This window comes from Coregonus lavaretus (assembly GCF_964263955.1).
Source record: "Coregonus lavaretus genome assembly, chromosome: 11".
Classification (NCBI taxonomy): Eukaryota; Metazoa; Chordata; class Actinopteri; order Salmoniformes; family Salmonidae; genus Coregonus; species Coregonus lavaretus.
The window spans coordinates 46123161-46144545 of NC_139998.1; the positions used below are offsets into that span (position 1 = coordinate 46123161).

Consider the following 21385-nt stretch of genomic DNA (forward strand, 5'->3'; position numbering starts at 1 on the left):
TGTCTCCCCCCAGTGTTCGATAGAGATCGCTGCACACAACTGCATGGATGGATGATAACAAACTATACCTCAGCAGTGTTGTCCTTTTTCAAAATGGAGTTATACATCTAAGCCTTGACTTTAAGTTAAGAAACTTAAGTTATACTGTAGAAGACGTCCTTAATGCACAGAGTATTCTCTATAATTTTTTACTTCTATGTTTTATTTCTATTGCTCTACTGTCATCAGCCTCAATATCCCCGATATTATTATGCAACCAGTTCGATTAGAAAACAATATTATACTCAATAAGGAAATTTGTTTTGCAGAAAAAAACCTCTGTGAATCACATACTATAAATAATAAATGTTATGCGACTTGTTACCCTTCAAACCCCTTCACAACCCCTTTATAACTCTCTGTAACCACTAACTATCCCAGGCGGCGGAGCATCCTGAAGAAGCTGTCCAAGCAGAGCACGGTGATGCACAGCAGCCGCAGCTTCAACTCTGGACTGCAGCACCACTCTGTGTCATCCAGCGAGAGCCTGCCAGGCTCCCCCACACACAGCCTGTCACCCGGCCCCTCCACCCCCTGTCACAGCCCTGCCCCTCACCACCAGGCTGGAGGTAACACCAGGCCCAGGCAGCACTGTTTTTTATTTAACCTTTTATTTAACTAGGCAAGTCAGTTAAGAACAAATTCTTATTTACAATGATGGCCTACCCCGGCCAAAGCCGGACGATGCCGGGCCAATTGTGCGCCGCCCTATGGGACTCCCAATCACGGCCTAATTGTGATAAAGCCTGGAATCGAACCAGGGTCTGTAGTGACATCTCTAGCGTTGAGATGCAGTTCCTTAGACCGCTGCGCCACTCAGGAGCTACTAGCACTGTTACTGTGACTACTGCTGCTACCACTATGATTATGATTACTAGCCTACTACTACTACTGTTACTATTACTACTACCCTGTTACTATTACTACTACTATTACCACTACTACTACTACTACTCTGTTACTACTACTACTACTGCTACTACTACTTGTGTTTGTTTCGCGTGATATATTGTTGTCTCTTCCTTTTTGTCCTTCGTGCTGTTGTCGGTACAAACATAGTTAGGCACAATGTTTCTGCTACCATGTTGTGTTGCTGCCATGTTGTGTTGCTACCATGTTGTGTTGCTACAATGTTGTGTTGTCTTAGGTCTCTCTTTATGTAGTGTTGTGGTGACTCTCTTGTCATGACGTGTGTTTTGTCCTACATTTTTATTTCTAATCCCAGCCCCCGTTCCCACAAGAGGCCTTTTACCTCTTGGTAGGCCGTTATTGTAAATAAGAATTTGATATTAATTGACTTGCCTAGTTAAATAAAGGTTCTATATATATTTTTTAAAGAAGAATACTACTACTACTACTACTACTACTACTACTACTACTACTGCTGCTACTATTATTACTAATACTACTGCTGCTGCTACTACTATTACTACTACTATTACTGCTACTACTGCTGCTACTACTACTACTACTACTACTACTACTACTATTACTGCTACTACTGCTGCTACTACTACTGCTACTACTATTACTACTACTACTACTACTACTACTGCTGCTGCTACTACTACTGCTACTACTATTACTACTACTACTACTACTGCTGCTGCTACTACTATTACTACTACTACTACTGCTGCTGCTGCTACTACTACTACTGCTGCTACTACTATTACTACTACTACTACTACTACTACTACTACTATTACTACTACTGCTTCTATTATTACTACTTCTACTACTGCTACTGCTTCTATTATTACTACTTCTACTACTGCTACTACTGCTGCTACTACTACTGCGTCTATTATTATTACTACTACTACTGCTACTACTACTACTGCTACTACTACTACTACTACTACTACTACTACTACTACTACGGCTACAGTCACTACTGTATTACTAAGGCTACTACTAGTACTGCTACTGTTACTAGTAACGTAAGCTTTTATCTCCCAATTTTGCTTGCAATATGTCTTTGTCCATTTTATTGTTAATGACAGTGCAATAGCCCCGTTGAGGTGGACTATAAGCTGGTGGTTTTAATCAGGTTATCTTACTCTGTATTTACCTCTCCCTCAGACACCAACTCTCCACAGAGCACTTCTCCCAGCTCCAGCTCTCCCAGCTCCCCAGCTGCACACATCCGGCCCAGCTCCCTGCACGGCTTGGGCTCCAAGCTGGTCACTCAGCATTACACCAAGGTGGGTCGCCGCAAGTCCACCAGCAGCATCCCCCCGTCCCCCCTGGCCTGCAACTCTTCCACCCAGCCCCTGTCGCCCCAGCGCTCCCCCTCCCCCCTTCCTGGCATCACCAATACCTTCCACGGCAAGACTCTGTCCCCCCCCACCATCGTCCGCCATTGTGTGCGCCCCCGCAGCGCCGAGCCTCCCCGCTCCCCCCTCCTCAAGAGGGTGCAGTCGGCTGAGAGGCTCTCGAGCGCCTACCACACCGACAAGAAGTCGTACCCCCACCGAAGGCACACGTTGGAGGTGCCTTTCCAGGATGAGGGGGAGGAGGTGGAGGGGGTCTGCAGCGGAGGGGTCTCCTACCTCGGGGACCACGGGAGGCTGCAGGGGGGGTACGGGGGCTGCCAGAGGCTGAGGGACTGGGCGACGGAACGCTCAGAGCAGCTGGTGGTGATGAGGAAGCTCAACCTGTCGGAGCGCCGCGACTCCTTCAAGAAGCAGGAGGCGGTGCAGGAGGTGAGCTTTGACGAGCCCGACGACCAGAAGACCATCCCCACGCTCACTGCGACGCTCAACGCCCCTGGAGGCAATCGGCTCCCGCAGCGGGCGGCCTCCTGGTCGGCCATTTCCCAAACCAGCGAGGAGGTGACTGTGGTGAAACGTTTCATCCAGGTGCCTCAGATCGCTGTGCAGGGCTCGATGGAGAGCGTGGACCAGGACGTCTGGGAGCCGTGCTCAGACGGAGAGGAGGAGGACGACGAGAGGCAGGAGGCTGAATCTACCGATTCCAACATTGGACCACAACAGCCGAGCAAGGATGTCTTTCTCATGGTAGAAATCTCCAGTAAGGCACCAGAAGAGACAGCTGCTTTGCACAAAGAAAGGCCTGCCTCGGATCAAGTTGGGGATACCGCAGTAGACTCTAGCCCCCAGAAAGGGAAGCTAAGGAAGTGACATTTCCTTGACTCATTTTATAGAGTCATTTCTTCCAAGGAAGCACCTTGATACTCATTGCTGAAGGAAGGAAATGTTTGGGCGAAAGAGTATTTCGCCACATTGATTTTGTTTTGTAGATTTCACTTGATTCAAGATTTAGTTTCGGAAATATGTAACACTAGGAAATAGACTGCACTTTATTTCCTGGGCTTATTTATTACTTTTAAGCTAATAGGATTTACAATGGGGCCAAAAAAGGAAAGTGTTCAATTGATAGTGACTAGCCAAGATTAAATCATGTTTTGTATCCATAGACACATTTCTATTTTCTATTGACATGATTTTTCTAGGAATGTCTATTTTTAAACATGGTACAGAGTAGTTGATAATGGTAGGAAGTTCACAGAAGTAAGTCGTTTTTGGAGAGGAAAGTTTTTGACAATTTATCCGCATTCATAAATGGAAAGTAGTAATGTATAAATCTTCATTTCTACAGATTACCACATAATTTGAAAGTTGTTTTGATTTAGGCTTGGAAGCTGAGACTACAGTTTTGAAGTATATTTTGAATCGTACAAAACTGCAGGGCAATTCTTATATGAACTACTTAGGTCAGTTCTTAGTTGATGTGAAGACTACGCTCACTATTTATTTGTTTGGTTTTTGTTCTTTTAAGCCATATCTTATGAACTGATAGCCTTTTTTGTTTGACAAATAGATGTTATTTCCTTGTTGGCAGGCTTGACAGTAGCAGGAAAATGTAGTCCCCTTTACAAATATAGTGTATATTTCAAAGCAATTTTATGCAAATCTCAAACAGAGGGTATTTCTTCAAATCTAAGCTACCATAGAAATGAAAGCAAGTATTTCACATGAAATTCAGCAACTAGTTAGTTTTAAAACCTGTTAATTATATTGCACAATATTCTGTCATAACCTCATTGTCATGTTCGTTCATCCTGACATGTTGTTCTATTGGGTTCCTGTACTGATTCTCATGGCAACAGGGTTTACCCCTTGGTTTTGCTGAAATCATGGTGGACTTAAATCAGTTGAACATTGGTGTAGCATGGCAATTTGAGCTTGCTGTCAATGCTTGTACTACTAAAGCATGGAACTTTGTTCTTATCAAATACTGTTACCTCATCGCTGTCACACAGGCAATTGTTGACAGGATATTGTTTTGATAAGGCACAGATAGTTTTGCTCTTAACCCTGTTTTAGGCTACCTCAAGGAATACAGTTGTCCAGGTGATACCACCAAGCTAAAGAGAAACCGTTTAAGCTTTCACAGGAGCCGCTTGCATATTTTCAATTATCCTCGATACAGCCTTTGACCGTATCTACATATAATATGCAGATTTAAGCATAATGACTGTTGTGCATGTGAAAATGTCCATGCGTAAGAAACCCGTTCCTATTTCATCTTGTGCTTTTGTGTTGATGTTTACATTGGGGTAAAATGCACTAAGGAAAATAAATAATTTTGACATTATTATTTTTTTACCGATGTATGGAATAGTCAACAATGAAGGAGCACCCCATACCTTCAGTCAGATCCCAGGGCTTAGATATTAACAGACGCTAGTTTTATGTCTTTGTACTGTACATGTATTTATGTATATATTTTGATATGAGTCTATTAATTCCGTATGCATTATTATTGTACTTCATTTATATTTTGGGGTACACCAACCAACCTGTTGTACAAGCAACGTGAACGCCCATGGCCGACCTGTTGCACAAGCAACGTGAACGACCATGGCTGTAAGAATGGGCCTCTGATGAAGCATGTTGGGGAATCTCATCAGTATTGCAATGCATATAATACAATGCATGTAATTAATTAGCGGTGTTGAACACTATCATTTTGGCCCATTTTATACACTAAAGTAGTTTTGAAGGTTGATATTGTCAAAAATGGTACTTGCTGTTATCTAACCCTCTGTATATATCAAAAGTCGAAGTCTCAACAGATCCTCAACATATTTTCAGATTGGATGAACTGCTCAAAACTCAGAAGACGGTGGCGGTGAAATGAAGTTATACCCAAGACATGCTTACTCAAAGTCTGAATTGTTTACAATGAATATGTTATTTACAATTTAAACAAATATAATTTAGTAATCCTGTATTTCTACTTAATGAAACCACTCTTTGATACCATGTACTGTGAAGCTATTATATTGGTATGCACATTTCAACACTACATCATTTTACGTAAGTACCTTTTGGAACTGTAAAACCTCCTAAAACTGTTCTATAGGAATACTGTAGGATGCAGTTACTCTTCTGTTGGATGCATGCTGCATGAGACAAGGACACGTAATACTTGATTGCATGATACTCTGGGTTTATATAGCCCATGCTGTGGTTTTTACTGTGTGTCTAATAGCATTGTGTGCACAGTCAACTTTTGCACTTTCCTCTCACTCCTACTCATCATGCCCTGAACCAGAAATAGATGTGATCGTATACAAATGTAAGCAATGTTTGAAATAATTGTTTTAGTCAAATATTATATCTGTTTGGGCTTCTTGCGGTCAATTTGCAGTCAACTAATTATTTTGAATTATATTCCGGCCCATCCTCTCAAGAATAAATTGGCCCGCGGCTGAATCTAGTTGATGATCCCTGTCATGAGGGATGCATGTGGTTAATCAAAGGCTGGGAGTGAGCTTAGAAGGTTAGGCTACACATCAGTCTACAATGCTTTGTCTTTTGCATTTAACCCTCATTCTGACACTGCCATTTTGTCTGCTATCTAACTCCTCTATGCTCACTTCAAATCAAATGTTATTGGTCACATACTCATATTTAGCAGATGTTATTGCGGGTGTAGCCAAATGCTTGTGTTTCTAGCTCCAACAGTGCAGTAGTATCTAACAATTCACCACAATACACACACATCTAAAAGTAGAAGAATGGAATTAATAAATATATAAATATTAGGACGAGCAATGTCAGTGGCACCCAGTTAGTTGTAGACAAGGGTACCTGTATACATTCTAGCACACTTACAGGGTAAAATGGAAGAACATGTCCACATTCATTCTTTCTGTTTAAATATGTGATTTTGTTAGAAATACTGGAGGTACAGTGCTAATTTCCATTTTATGTGAATATGGAAATACTGTATAAGCCAATTTTGTCTGGCTAGTTTTTATTTTTAGGTTCTAACACTGTATGGCCTAGCTCCCTATTCAAACAAAAGCAAACATTGAATAAATAGATGGCTGGCTAGGATGTTATTATGCCTATGGTTGGGTTGGACAGTTGAATGTATTTGCCAATAAGTAAGTGCTTGTGTACTTTCATAATAGAGAAATTGTGATAGGAGGCTTCAGATGGGAATCCTAACAATTTTGCTGGTTCGTATGACTTTGCCTTTCAGCATCGGTCTGCTTATGTTTGAGTAGCGAGGCGTGGGCTGTCCCTGGTGCAAGTGTCAAGATTGATCTATTTTGTGTTTTTACTAGCTGTTCCCAAACTGTTTTATAATAAATTGTTTCCATATGGCATTTGATGAATACACGCATAGTCACGTCTTTTGTTTTACGAATATATTTTGAACTGTATTGTAATGAATGCACTCCTATGTCTTTATGGTTACATTTGTTGTTGGCCCCCTCTTTGATTGGTATACTGTATGCCACATCTTACAGACTGTATCCCATACTTTACATACAACACGTCGTGAAATTACGGCTACGTTCGTTTGTTTCCGTACGGCTGGTGCAAGTTTTGCTGGTCTGACTATCGGTGTAGTTAGCTATCTTCTCCACGAACATGGTAGGGAACTTCGGTTTGGGATGGCTAAAGAGCACACGAAACAAGTAAAATAACTTTTAAGAGGACTAAATTAGCCTTTCAGCCAGTTTAAATAGTTACCCAATCAAGGACATTTTACGGTGAGTATTTTTTGTTTTAAAGTTTTCCCCTAAACTGGAAAATGGTGGAGGGGGCTCGAGCCACAAGTGTGCAAAATTGGCTTAACGTTACTAGCCTCTGTAGCTATTCGCCTGCTACGTGATACAGTAAACCCTTCTAGTAACCTGCTACTAACAAACAAAAGGCGCATAGTGCAGTTTGTTAGATAGCTAAATAAGTATTGTCACATGTTCGTCTTCAACTATGCTTGGGGCAGTGAGTTTCGAATCTTTGCAGTTATTAGCTAGCAGGGTTGGTGCCCCGCAAAGTCCTGCCAGCTGGCACGAGTTTGCTGGATTACAATCATGTTTGCAACTGTAGCCACGACTGTCAAAAGGTATCCCTTGCATATAACAAACGATTAATATCATGTTTGGTTGTGCCTCAGACGTTAAATATAACCTGAGATATTTATTCTATCATCAATGTCTCACAATTTTTTCCTGACAAATCTGACCTGGGTCAAAATGGCTTAAAATTACATAAAACGGCCAAAGACAGGTGTAACTAGGAATAAGGTGTAACCAAAGTATGAAGCTAAACAAATACCAAGCGCTGGAAATGTGTATATATATTTATAGTGAATAGGCCTTGCAGTTGACTGTACTTAATTTAGCTATTTATTTATACTGAACAAAAATATAAACGCAACAATTTCAAAGATTTTACTGAGTTAGTTCATAGAAGGAAATCAGTCAATTGAAATAAATTAATCTATGGATTTCACATGACTGGGCAGGGGCGCAGGCCTGGGAGGGCATAGGCCTACCCACTTGGGAGCCAGGTCCACCCACTAAGGAGCCAGTCCCAGCCAATCAGAATGAGTTTTTCCCTACAAACTGGCTTTATTACATACAGAAATACTCCTCGGCACCCCTCCTCAGACGATCCCGCAGGTGAAGAAGCCGGATGTGGAGGTCCTGGGCTGTCGTTGTTACACATGGTCTGCAGTTGTGAGGCCTGTTGGATGTACTGCCAAATTCTCTAAAATGACGTTGGAGGTGGCTTACGGTACAGAAATGAACATCCTTTTATTGTCCCCAACACAAGGTACATCTGTGTAATGATCATGCTGTTTAATCAGCTTCTTGATATGTCAAACCTGTCAGGTGGATAGATTATCTTGGCAAATAAGAAATGCTCAATAACAGGGATGTAAACAAATTTGTGGCCAAAAGAGAAGTAAGCTTTTTGTGTGTATGGAAAATTTCTGGGATCTTTTATTTCAGCTCATGAAACATGGGACCAGTACTTTACATGTTGCGTTTATATTTTTGTTCAGTATATATTATTGTATTAGCCATGATGACTAAGTAATTGTATTATGGCTGGGTAACATAGGATAGGATAATGGTTTTGGTCCATTTTATTTGCTAGCACATACAAATTGTATTTTCAAATAGGCCTACTAGCAAATGAAACGGTCCATGTGGACACAAGTTAAATCCTTAGTATGCTGGATTTTAATCAATCAGCTAGGCCTGTATCTGTTTCGTTAAAGGCAATTTATTAAATGGAAGACAAGCAAGAATTTTGCTAGGACTGTCTGGGTGTGGGGAGGGGAAAGGTCTATTAACTAATTTACTGACTGGTGATGTCGTCTCCAGGCAGGCCAAAACGCCATCCCACCAAAACAGGCAGAAATGTCAAACGGTCTTTTCAAACAGCTCTTGCACTAAAAGGGCATTATCATCATGTTCACAATTTCACAGCGTTATTCCAACTTCATATTTTGGAAATATATACAAAACACAAGAAAATTCAGTTTTTGATTGCACTGGGCTTTTAAATTATCTCATAATACACTACATGCTCGTCGAACATCTCATTCCAAAATCATGAGCATTCATATGGAGTTGGTCCCCCCTTTGCTGCTATAACAGCCTCCACTCTTCTGGGAAGGCTTTCCACTAGATGTTGGAACGTTGCTGCGGGGACTTCCTTCCATTCAGCCACGAGCATTAGTGAGGTCGGGCACTGATGTTGGGCGATTAGCCCTGGCGTTCCAATTCATCCCAAAGGTGTTTGATGTGGTTGAGGTCAGGGCTCTGTGCAGGCCAGTCAAGTTCTTCCACACCGATCTCGACAAACCATTTCTGTATGGACCTCGCTTTGTGCACGGGGGCATTGTCATGCTGAAACAGGAAAGGGCCTTCACCAAACTGTTGCCACAAAGTTGGTAGCGCAGAATCATCTAGAATGTCATTGCTCGGCAATGGAAACCCATTTCATGATGCTCCCGACGAACAGTTATTGTGCTGATGTTGCTTCCAGAGGCAGTTTGGAACTCGGTAGTGAGTGTTGCATCCAAGGACAGACTATTTTTAGGCGCTATGCCCTTCAGCACTCGGTGATCCCATTCTGTGAGCTTGTGTGGCCTACCACGTCGCGGCTGAGCCGTTGTTGCTCCTAGACATTTCCACTTCACAATAACAGCACTCACAGTTGACTGGGGCAGTTCTAGCAGGGCAGAAATTTGACGAACTAACTTGTTAGAAAGGTGGCATCCTATGACGGTGCCATGTTGAAAGTCACTGAGCTCTTCAGTACAGGCCATTCTACTGCCAATGTTTGTCTATGGAGCTTGAATGGCTGTGTGCTTTATTTTATACACCTGTCAGCAACGGGTGTGGCTGAAATAGCCGAATCCACTCATTTGAAGGGGTGTCCACATACTGTACATGCTGTATTCTTTAATGTGTGTGATATCTATTTTATAGTAAAACACAGAATATGAGCAGGGGGAATCAATGTACAGTGCATTCAGAAAGTATTCAGACCCCTTGACTTTTTCCACATTTTGTTACATTACAGCCTTATTCAAAATATATATTTTTTTTTATAATCTCAATCTACACACAATAACCCATAATGACAAAGCGAAAACAGATTTTTAGGAATGTTTGCACATTTATTAAAAATAAAAAAGATACCTTATTTACATAAGTATTCAGACCCTTTGCTATGAGACTCGAAAATGAGCTCAGGTGCATCCTGTTTCCATTGATCATCCTTGAGATGTTTCTACAACTTGATTGGAATCCACCTGTGGTAAATTCAATTGATTGGACATGATTTGGAAAGGGACACACCTGTCTATATAAGGTCCCACAGTTGACATTGCATGTCAGAGCAAAAACCAAGCCATGAGGTCGAAGGAATTTTCCATAGAGCTCCGAGACAGGATTGTGTCGAGGCACAGATCTAGGGAAGGGCACCAAACAATTCCTGCAGCATTGAAGGTCCCCAAGAACACAGTGGCCTCCATCATTTTTAAATGGAAGAAGTTTGGAACCACCAAGACTCTTCCTAGAGCTGGCCGCCTGGCCAAACTGAGCGATCGGTGGAAAAGGGCCTTGGTCAGGGAGGTGACCAAGAACCCGATAGTCACTCTGACAGAGCTCCAGAGTTCCTCTGTGGAGATGGGACAACCTTCCAAAATGACAATCATCTCTGCAGCACTCCACCAATCAAGCTTTTATGGTAGATTGGCCAGACGGAAGCCACTCCTCAGTAAAAGGCACATGACAGCCTGCTTGGAGTTTGCCAAAAGGCACCTAAAGGACTCTCAGACCATGAGAAACAAGATTCTCTGGTCTGATGAAACCAAGATTGAACTCTTGTGGGGATGTTTTTCAGCAGCAGGGACTGGGAGACTACAGAGTATCGAGGGAAAGAACGGAGCAAAGTACAGAGAGATCCTTGATGAAAACCTGCTCCAGAGCGCTCAGGACCTCAGACTGGGGCAAAGGTTCACATTCCAACAGGACAACGACCCTAAGCACACAGCCAAGACAACGCAGGAGTGGCTTCGGGACAAGTCTCTGAATGTCCTTGAGTGGCCCAGCCAGAACCCGGACTTGAACCTGATGGAATATCTCTGGAGAGAGCTGAAAATAGCTGTGTAGCGACGCTCCCCATCCAAACTGACAGTACTTGAGAGGATCTGCACAGAAGAATGGGAGAAACTCCCCAAATACAGGTGTGCCAAGCTTGTAGCGTCATATACAAAAAGACTCAAGGCTGTAATCGCTGCCAATGTTGCTTCAACAAAGTACTGAGTAAAGGGTCTGAATACTTACGTAAATGTGATATTTCAGTTTTATTTTTAATACATTTGCAAAAATGTATAAAAACCTGTTTTTGCTTTGTCATTATGGTGTATTGTGTGTAGATTGATGAGGGGGAAAAAACAATTTAATCAATTTTAGAATAAAGCTGTAACATATCAAAATGTGGAAAAAGTCAAGGGGTCTGAATACTTTCCGAATGCACTATGTTGTCTGTGCCTGTATTAAAATGATAAATTGGCCGCAATTACTTCCACTTCACCCATTACTATTAGTGAAGTCGAATGTAATTAAGGTGGAGTTCGAGGGTCAGAAGCTATCACTGCCTAGATACATTTTCTAATATTAGAACATTTCCTTGATTTGTTAGAGCATCTCTGGTGATTCCTGGGCACATGGCAGCAGGCTGCCCAATAGGAATCCAGGAGACCACTAAGCTTTCGTTCTCTGTAGCAACAATGACTTCCTTTATTTATTTATTTATTTATTTATGAGTGAGGTTTTTTTTCCCCCCTCTCATCTTGGTCCTGTCACCCTTCTGCACGAGGTGCTCTCAAACTGTAAAAAAAAAGATGTGACGAGATGAAGATGAGCCATCCTCTGACGGTAAAATCTTTATCCTCAAAACCCACAGTGTTCTTTTCAGTGTTGCACTGTAAAAATAAGAATACTTTTATTTTTTGGAATATTCAAAGTACCTTGAATAAGGCAGATGTTTCTTTCAAATGGAAATGGACCGTACAGTGGAAGTGGCATCGTCAGAAAGGTTGTGTATTTAAGGACAAGACAACCAAAAGGAGAAGATTTTTTAAAAGGGTGTTGAGGCAGAATAGGGGGGGGGGGTTAAGGATGGCGTGAGAACAGAGGCCTATGGTTGGTTATATCAGTGCCACGTGTCCACCCTGGCACCTTTCCGCTGCACTCGAAGGTTGTCGAATTGCAAACCCGCTGTGCCCCGGCCAGTTCTCGCTCTCTGCCTAAAGGTGGGTGAGTGTTGCCCTATGATGTCTTGACGTTATTTCATTTCCATCATCACCATACCAATCTTTTGTTAGCCATAATCTAGCATTGTGTTTAGGATTGTGTACATGTCTGTGTTATGGCTCGTTTCAAGCTGCATCGTTCTTAGATGAGCTACGGGACAGAGGAGAACTCACCGATTTAGGAGGAAAAAGTCAGAGGTGTCCCACATATCAATGAGCTCCACTAGAAATAATATTTTATGCTGTACTCAGATGGCATCATAAAACCTAAGCCGTTGTCCACATGCAAAGTCAAGGTGATCTAGCTGCAGTGACATCAAGATGTACCAGTGAAATTAACTTCCCTAGCTCATTTTGTAACTACTGGAATGTCTTGGTAAAGTATTTGCATGACAAATGCCTGTAATAAGCAGTGAATATGCAGTTTGTGTCAAGAAACACGTCCTATTTACCCATTGCCTGATAATGGCTGTTGCAGAAGCATTCTAGGTCCAAGCATCATCTTATACATTCACTCTCAAATTATATTCAGTGTTTTTTTGGTTTGCTTGATCAATGGTGCACATTTACTAGTGTGAGGATTAAGAAATCATGTGAGATTTATCAGACATAATTAGTAGGCTATATCTGGTTTACCAATGCCTTTCCAAACACAAGGGATTAAATCCACCAGGTAGGCCTTAACAAGACCAAATCTATCAATTGTAAGTCTACATGCTAGGGCTGGGAATGGGCAGGGACCTCGCAATACGATATTTTCACGATACTTAGGTGCCAATCATGGGCGGTGTGTTCAATAGGGCGATATGGGCGACGCACTGCCAAACGGGAAAAGGAAGGGATTTTTTTTCTAATCAATTATATCATGGCAACAGTAGTTCAGTGTTCACGTCTGATCTGCCAGCCACTAAATGTCCAATCAGGCTAAAGTCGTGCTTCAAATGTCCCCGCCCGTTTTGGGGCGATTTCAGTCAGGTTGAAAATCGCCCAGAAGTCTCTCATAGCCTCTAATGTAAAATATTTTTTTTTCAAATTTCTGAGCTTTCAATACATTCTCTATGGGTGTCTGAGGGCTTGCACTTACGCGCTTTCGTCATACGTAACGTAACGTAACCATGAACGGCAGACAGCAACGCTTGGACAGCGACTGGTGTAACCGACATGCACCATCTTTCAGAAAAGATTAAGAAAAATGAGCTGTCAAAGACCCACATTGATAGCTGTTTGAGATTGTCTGCTTTGGTGAGAGTGAATATTGCCACTCAACTGGATGAGGGATACAGGCTAGCTGTCCGCCGCCACAACGATGAGGTTAGCAACAGCAGAGTCGTGAACACTGTCTACGAGAATCGAGACGACCTCATAGAATGTTTTGAAGCCATCCGGACGGGTTCATTGGGTTCATTTGACCAGCCCACCGTACCAGAAGCTACAGAATAAGGACATCGATGCTGTCTTTATCAAACGTGCCCTCGACAGCTTCGCAAGCAGTGTGCAGGCCATAAGGTAAGATAAAGATTAAACAATATCATTCGATCTTTCTCAAAGCAGAGCTTTATTTGAAAATGTATGCATGAAAGGAGACTGCATTTGTGTTTGAAATTACATTATTGTCATTATATATGGCCAGTGGTGTATGTGTACTGTACAGTGGTGCTCATAAGTGTATGAACACATTCTAAAGCTGACTAAAAAGAGGAATAAAAAAATAAAAAAATCATCTTTTGGAAATTGATCTTAATGACTTAATTAAAAAAGTTGGAAAATCCAACCTTTAAGGACACCAATTTTCTTTTCTTTTTTATTCCTCTTTTTAGTCAACTTTAGCATGGGATCATAAGCTTATGAGCACCACTGTATACTGTGCTGAACATCCAGGCTATGTGAGACACAAAGGCTAACTTAAACACTAAAGACTTTATGCATCCCTGCCCATTTTAAGTGGAACTGAAGTATTTGTACTATACATGGATACATTGCATATACCTGTGCATCACATAGACAACAATACTGTACAAAGCCAACAAACACATTGGTCTGTTTGCCTTCAGGGACTCCTCTCAACAGCAGCTGCAAGAAGCAACAGGAGCCAAAAGACCCAGAACAGCTTTGAGAGAAGAGGAGAAGCAGAGGCTGTCTGAAGAGGTCTGCAACACCATCCTGGATCACACCAAAGAAAGGTTCTCTTTCTCTGGCCACCTTGTGAGTGCTACCTTACTGCAAGCAGACATGTTTGAAAGGTACTGCCATTCAAAAAAATAAAAAATCTGTTCATGTTCATTTTTACAAATCTATACAATTTGCCAGAATATGGTTGTTCATATTTACAAATCTATACAATTGGCCAGAATATGGTTGTTCATTTTTACAAAGCCATACATATTGTTTATGCAGTGTTGAGGAATGTGAAAGAACACCCTTGATTATTTTTACTGTGATAACTTATTTTGCTTTTGTAAGCCAACACTTTTGAGATCAGTCAATAAATGCTTCTGGTATTGACTTATATGCTGCCCCTGTCTTCATGTTGTTGCTGGACATATCTTTTTAAAAATGTGTGTAGGTCACCTAAATCATCAGAAAAATTGCCCCTCCTGAGAATTTTTTCAGGAGCCGCCACTGGTGCCAATACGATATGTATTGCGATTCTCACGCTTTTCATGATTCTATATGTATTGCGATTCGATAATGCGATTTTTTGAAATTTGTATTATGTTTTTTTTGTTGCGATTTGATGTTCCAAACATATTGCTCACTATACATCTGCTGCAGAGAGATGAGAGGGCATGATAACTAGTTTTGATCTTTCAGAGAAATAAGTGCTGAAAACATGTTTCACTATTTCAAGCTATAGGATGAAAAATCCCAGAGTTTTAGCGCAGGTACAGTCAACTAGCGCAGCTAATGCAACCTAAAATAGCAACAACAACAAAAAGTATATTTTTTACAAATCGATACTTGGAGTCAAATATTGATATAATATCGTCCAAAAAGAATTTTGCGACATGTAACTATCGGTATTTCCCCCCATCATTGCTACATGCTCAGATCCTCATTATCCTCAGTAAAAAGTTCAAAATATCTTCAATATATCTGGACTTATTCAAATTAACTTAACCGTGAATCGGTTATCAAATCAAATCAAATCAAATTTTATTGGTCACATGCGCCGAATACAACAGGTGCAGACATTACAGTGAAATGCTTAGCTGCCGAAAATAAATTTGACCGTGATGCTTATCAGTCTATACGGTAATTTGCATAATTGCTTATCTTATTTATCACACGCGCACAGCATACAGAGCCTAGTTTGAGGAGCGGAATAGCCCTACAACCTGTCAGACAGCGCGAGAGTAGCACCTCAAAAAGCCTGTAGGCTACTGGAGTGAAACCTGCTTTTGTAAACCCAGTCATTGTGCAACAAATAACAATTATAAATGCAATCGCGTATTAAAAACGTTATTGGCCACGATTAAAAGGACCTATTTTTATTTATCAATCTGAACTCCTACTTAATGTGCGCCTCCCATTCGCCATTCGAGTGTATAGGCTGTAGCCTGCCTACCGTTGACTATCAGCGCGTCACCTACCATTTTGCAGTGTGAACTTTTGGCAGTATAATTATTTGAAACCTGAATGTTTTACTTTACTTCAAATAATGAGGCATGTCTTACCTTGCTTCAAAGTAGCAATGCGAAAATCCATCTGTAGAAACGTGGAGGCAATTATTTTATAATGACTTCCTCATGCCATTAACCAGCATTTCTCTCCTGTTCTATTGGTGTTCATATCAACTTTCTTTCGTTGTCCAGAAGCCAAAGGCACAATCATAGTCATATTAGCAACCCATCATAGTTTGTTGCTATTAGATTCCCCCTCTTTCAAAGTTTCTTGCAGTAGGTTTAGAACGGTGTTTTCCGTGTATTGCATTGTGGCAAATGTTTGAAAATGACGTTTTATTAGCTGCTTAATTACAGGAGTTGCATGTTTGAAATGTAAAACGATAGGCTTGCTATTAATTCATGTTTCCATTAAGCTCTTAATGAAAAATGTCCGGTCCTTGTATACATGCATAGTATCAGAGAGGAAGAGGCAAAGCGAGAGGTTTCAATCTCGCCAAAATCTGTCCAAAATAAGCCCAATACGTTTCTATGGGTTTATTTTGGGCCTAAGCTTGTCGCCTGCCTTTGTTAGGGCGGAAACATAAGCATCTCGTCATTATTTACAGATCTGTAATAGGATTTTCTGTCGGTTGCGTAATTGTACTGTGTGGAATTTGTTTTACCGTTAAAAGTTATGTAAAAAGCCAATCCTACTATTACAACTCTAAAATAAGATTGAACATATGCGAATCAACTTTCTCTAGTACTGGATATTGAGCACTCTTTTTAATTTCAATCAAACCATTTCTATTTGCAGAAAAATATTCTAACTTCGCTGTGAATTTTTTATGATCTGGCATCCTTACTGAACAGCAATGCAAATTACAAAGTTTAGGAGAAACATGCGAAACAAAGTAACTAAGAATATTTTTTTATCAAATAAATAAAAAATATGTATTTGGAGGATTCAACCAGAATTCAATGTTACAGAAGCATTACCAGAGCAAAGCTCTTTCTACGCTGTATGACTGGTGCAGTAAACTACTTTGTGGTGCAACAGAATTTAAAAGGAATTGTCTCAATTTCTGCCACTCAAACCTAAATGGTATGCACAATATAAAAGACACTAACCTTTTAATGGGATAGCTGCATAAGTCTTATGTAGCCTCGTTTTTTAAATTTATACTTAGAGGTCAATAGTACATTTTTCATTAATCAGACATCTCTTGCTCATAAAAAAAGACTATAAAATCCACAGATCTATTGTTATGTATTTGACCCATATGGAAGATGGTGTCTGTGTTTGGATGTTAACAAATGTAATGAAAATAATGAATAGAGCCGGGACAATACCAGTATCGCGATACTCCTTAGTATCATTTATTTTTATTTATCTTTATTTAACTAGGCAAGTCAGTTAAGAACAAATTCTTATTTACAATGACGGCCTACAAAGGCCAAACCCGGATGACGCCAATTGTGCGCAGCCCTATGGGACTCCCAATCACGGCCGGTTGTGATACAGCCTGTAATCGAACCAGGGGGTCTGTAGTGACGCCTCAAGCACTGAGATGCAGACCGCTGCGCCACTCGGGAGCCCATGGTAAGGAAGTAAACCACTAACCCCTAATGTTGGAAACAAACATCATAATGTTGTGATCCAGAGTCACATTTATTTTCCAAGCTATAGCACACTATTTTACATACAGCAGGGTATTAATGGGCCAAAGAGTTTGTTCTGCTTCTTGTTTTCATTTTTGCCATGGAAAACATATTGCTGTACTGGAATCGTCACAGCCCTAACAATGAGTTAGTTTTGAATGGCAACTCAGGCAGCACAAGGTATACACTAGAACTAATAAAGGTCAAAAAACTGAACTGAGCTGTATCCAAAATCAAATTGCAGGCTTTTGAGTAAATCCACTGAGTTGCCAAGCAGATTGTTGGTCTTAACCTTCTTGTGATAGATGTGCATTGTGGACACACTACTGTAACATTTTGTGGGGAGAACTTAGAGTTATCATATCCATAGGTAATTACTGTGATGTTTCCCTATCATTTAAAGTAAGGGTAATATTTTGCAGATCAGGCAAAATGAACACGCAAATAAGATATTGTACTTTACTCGATGCAATAGTGCAAGTGCATCAGTCCATGAAGCATTATGGAAAATAAATGGCCTAACCTAAAATCAGATTGATTACAGCTTGATTTATTGACTATAATTAATTTCATTTAAAGGGATACTGTGAGATTATGGCATGTAAGCCCTTGTTCTACTTACCCAGAGTCAGCAATGTTACTGTACCTGTAGACTTCCAGTCTTGCGCTAACACTAGTTAGCATTGGCTCGCGAAACTACAGCTAACTTCCTTCATACTGCACACAGAGACATAAAAATGGTATCCATGAGTTCATCTGACTCTAGGTAAGTAGAACAAATGCCGGAATCTCGCAGTATCCCTTTAAGTCAGTAGTGTCATAAGATTTGAATTTGTTGCATGTCTGTGATAGTTGACTGAGGTTAAGAACACTTGGTGCTTATTCATCAAGGGGAACATAGTCTTAGGCTAGCCCCTTTTAAATTTCAGTTGACAGTTTCATAGATTTATATGTGTGGTATCTTTAGGGAAAAAATTGATGGAATAATGTTTTAGCTCCCAGTGCAGACAGGTTTTGAAGCTAAATCAATGAGTATTTTTCATTAATCTTCTTAATGTTATTAATTTTATTTTCTAAATCTGTCTTTTGTCTTCTGTAGAGCTTTCCCCAAGAACACTTGGAAGATTCTCAATACGAAGTGGTCAGAGTCACTGAAGCGGCAGTGCAAATCAGAACCTTACTTTGGTTCAGCACTGACCTACATGCAAGTCTCTGGTCTTTCAAAAGAGCATGTTGCCAATGCTGTCTCTCTGCTCCATTGTCTGGTTAAACCGGGGGATCAAGCTAAAGAAAGTGCTTTATTTCTCAAACACAGGCCAGGTCTGAGTTCCAACCATTCACACCAACACTCAGAGTTCAGTCATGCTTCTTAGTTTTAGGTGAAAATTCCTGAATAGTGTTGGCATCACAATAAACATCCTCAATACTCTGGCACTTCACTGCCCTGGTCAGTGTGTATCATAGTTGGACATCTTTGCACATGGCTGTAGAGGGCTTCCAATTCATAGCGCTTTATGTCTATAACAAAGACTGGGAGGAGGACCTTGACCTCAGGCCAGGGGACATACTGACCGTCAGCAAGACGTCACTGACATCCCTTGGGCTCAAAGATGGGGACAAGGAGCACCCGGAGCGCCTGGGATGGATGGTGGGAGTCAACGAGCGCACCAAGCAGAGGGGAGACTTCCCTGGGACGTATGTCCAGTATGTGGGGCCTGTGAAGATGTATGTGGTGCCCAACCAGCCTCGGCAGCAGAGACCCGTCCCAGCAGCCCCCAGGCCTCAGCCTCCCCCAGCACAGCAAGGTAGGACACAGTGCCTTCAGAATGTATTCATACCCCTTGACTTATTCCACCATTTTTTGTTACAGCCTGAATTTTTGCCAATGTATTGAAAGTGAAATACATAAATATCTAATTTACATAACTATTCACACCCCTGAGTCAATACTTTGTAGAAGCACCTTTGGCAGCGGTTACGGCTATGAGTCTTTCTGGGTAAGTCTCCACACCTGGATTGTGCAACATTTGCCCATCATGATTTTCAAAATTCTTCAAGCTCTGTCAAATTGGTTGTTGATCATTGCTAGACAACCATTTTCAGGTCTTGCCATAGATTTTCAAGTAGATTTAAGTCATAACTGTAACTCGGCCATTCAGGAACATTCACTGTCTTCTTGGTAAGCAACTCCAGTGTAGATTCGGCCTTGTTTTAGGTTATTGTCCTTTTTAAAGGTGAATTCATCTCCAAGTGTCTGTTGGAAAGCAGACTGAACCAGGTTTTCTTGTAGGATTTTGCCTGTGCTTAGCTCCATTCCATTTCTTTTTTTATCCTGAAACTCCCCAGTCCTTAATGATTACAGGCATACCCATAATATGATGCAGCCACCACTATGCTTGAAAATATGGAGAATGGTCCACAGTAATGTGTTGTATTGGATTTGCCCCAAACATAACACTTTGTATTCAGGACAAAAAAGTATTGGGTTGCCATTTTTTGCAGTATTACTTTAGTGCCTTGTTGCAAACAGGATGCATGTATTGGAATATTTTTTATTCTGTACAGGCTTTCTTCTTTTCACTCTGTTAATTAGGTTAGTATTGTGGAATAACTAAAATGTTGTTGATCCATCCTCAGTTTTCTCCAATCACAGCCATTAAACTCTGTAACTGTTTTAAAGTCACCATTGCCCTCATGGTGAAATAATCCCTGAGCGGTTTCCTTCCTCTCCGGCAACCGAGTTAGGAAGGACGCCTGTATCTTTGTAGGTGTAATTCATAACTTCACCATGCTCAAAGGGATATTCAATGCCTGTTTTATTTTTTTTACCAATCTACCAATAGGTGCCCTTCTTTGCGAGGCATTGGAAAACATCCCTGGTCTTTGTGGTTGAATCTGTGTTTGAAATTCACTGCTTGACTAAGAGACCTTACAGATAAATGTGTGGGGTACAAAGATGAGGTAGTCATTTAAAAAATAATGTTAAACACTGTTATTGCACACGGAGTGAGTCCATGTGACTTGTTAAGCACATTTTTACTCCGGAACTTATTTAGGCTTGAAATAACAAAGGGGTTGAATAATTATTGACTAAAGACATTTCAACTTTTCATTTTTTCTTAATATGTAACAATTTCGAAAAACATAATTCCACTTTGACATTATGGGGAATTGTGTGTAGGCCAGTGACACAACATTTAAATTAAATCCATTTTAAATTCAGGCTGTAACAACAAAATGTGGAAAAAGTCAAGGGGTGTGAATACTTTCTGAAGGCACTGTATACACCACAGACTCCCAACTTTGGGGTTGTGTTTAAATATGAACACCCCAAGCAAGGTCATAGATTCATTCAAACAGAAGTGTTCTGAAAATAGTGTAATGACAAAAATTATAATGATAAACTTCTGCATACAAGAGTACAGTAAGTAGTATGACAAGCTACAAACCCTGTCTACTTTTTTAACATTCTAGATTATCCCCTTTTTTAAACTCTTTTTCATCTGTGATGTCCGCTTATCATTTACTTTTATTATTTAGCCATCATTCTTGTCTTAACACAGTATCAGCCCACCTTCCATTTCCCATTGTACTTCAATTTTCTGTCTGTTGCTCCCCTTCTGGAGGCAGTAAATTGTGTTGCTTGCTTTGGGAGCTTGGACAAAGCACCAGGTCAGTCTGGAAAGGGAGCAGGTAGGGGAGCTTTCTGCTGAAGCAGCACATTCCACTGGGGTCACGTGACGCTGCTTCAACATTTGCCTTCTATTCATTCACTGTAGGGGGGCAGGTCAGCTCAGTTCCTCTCCAGACCACAGGCCTGCTAGGAGAAATGGAAATGGTACCCACAGCTGCCCAAGCAATTCCGACCTGTTAGCCTTAGACAGATTTACCCATGTTCCCTCTCTTTGTTGCAGCCCTGCTACTCTTGCATCTTGCAAACTTGTTTTCCTTTTTTCGTTCTGTGTCTAAAA

The 21385-nt window shown here is 40.9% G+C and overlaps 2 protein-coding genes across 2 annotated transcripts in view; both read left to right on the forward strand.

The window, feature by feature from the left end:
* LOC311137561 (microtubule-associated serine/threonine-protein kinase 3-like) overlaps window positions 1-3185 on the forward strand; it is a gene marked incomplete at both ends in the record, with an annotated part of 65987 nt that extends 62802 nt beyond the window's left edge. The window contains 2 exons of the mRNA XM_084172078.1: window positions 421-608; window positions 2125-3185. Coding sequence (XP_084028204.1) covers window positions 421-608; window positions 2125-3185 — 1249 coding nt within the window. The remainder of the gene's footprint in view (window positions 1-420; window positions 609-2124) is intronic.
* A 3784-nt stretch (window positions 3186-6969) lies between these two features.
* The window catches only part of LOC311137781 (phosphatidylinositol 3-kinase regulatory subunit gamma-like), a 28173-nt gene continuing 13757 nt past the window's right edge, over window positions 6970-21385 (forward strand). Inside the window, exons 1-2 of the mRNA XM_084172366.1 lie at window positions 6970-7078; window positions 18514-19219. Of these exons, the coding sequence (XP_084028492.1) occupies window positions 18895-19219 (325 nt within the window). The 5' untranslated portion in view covers window positions 6970-7078; window positions 18514-18894. The remainder of the gene's footprint in view (window positions 7079-18513; window positions 19220-21385) is intronic.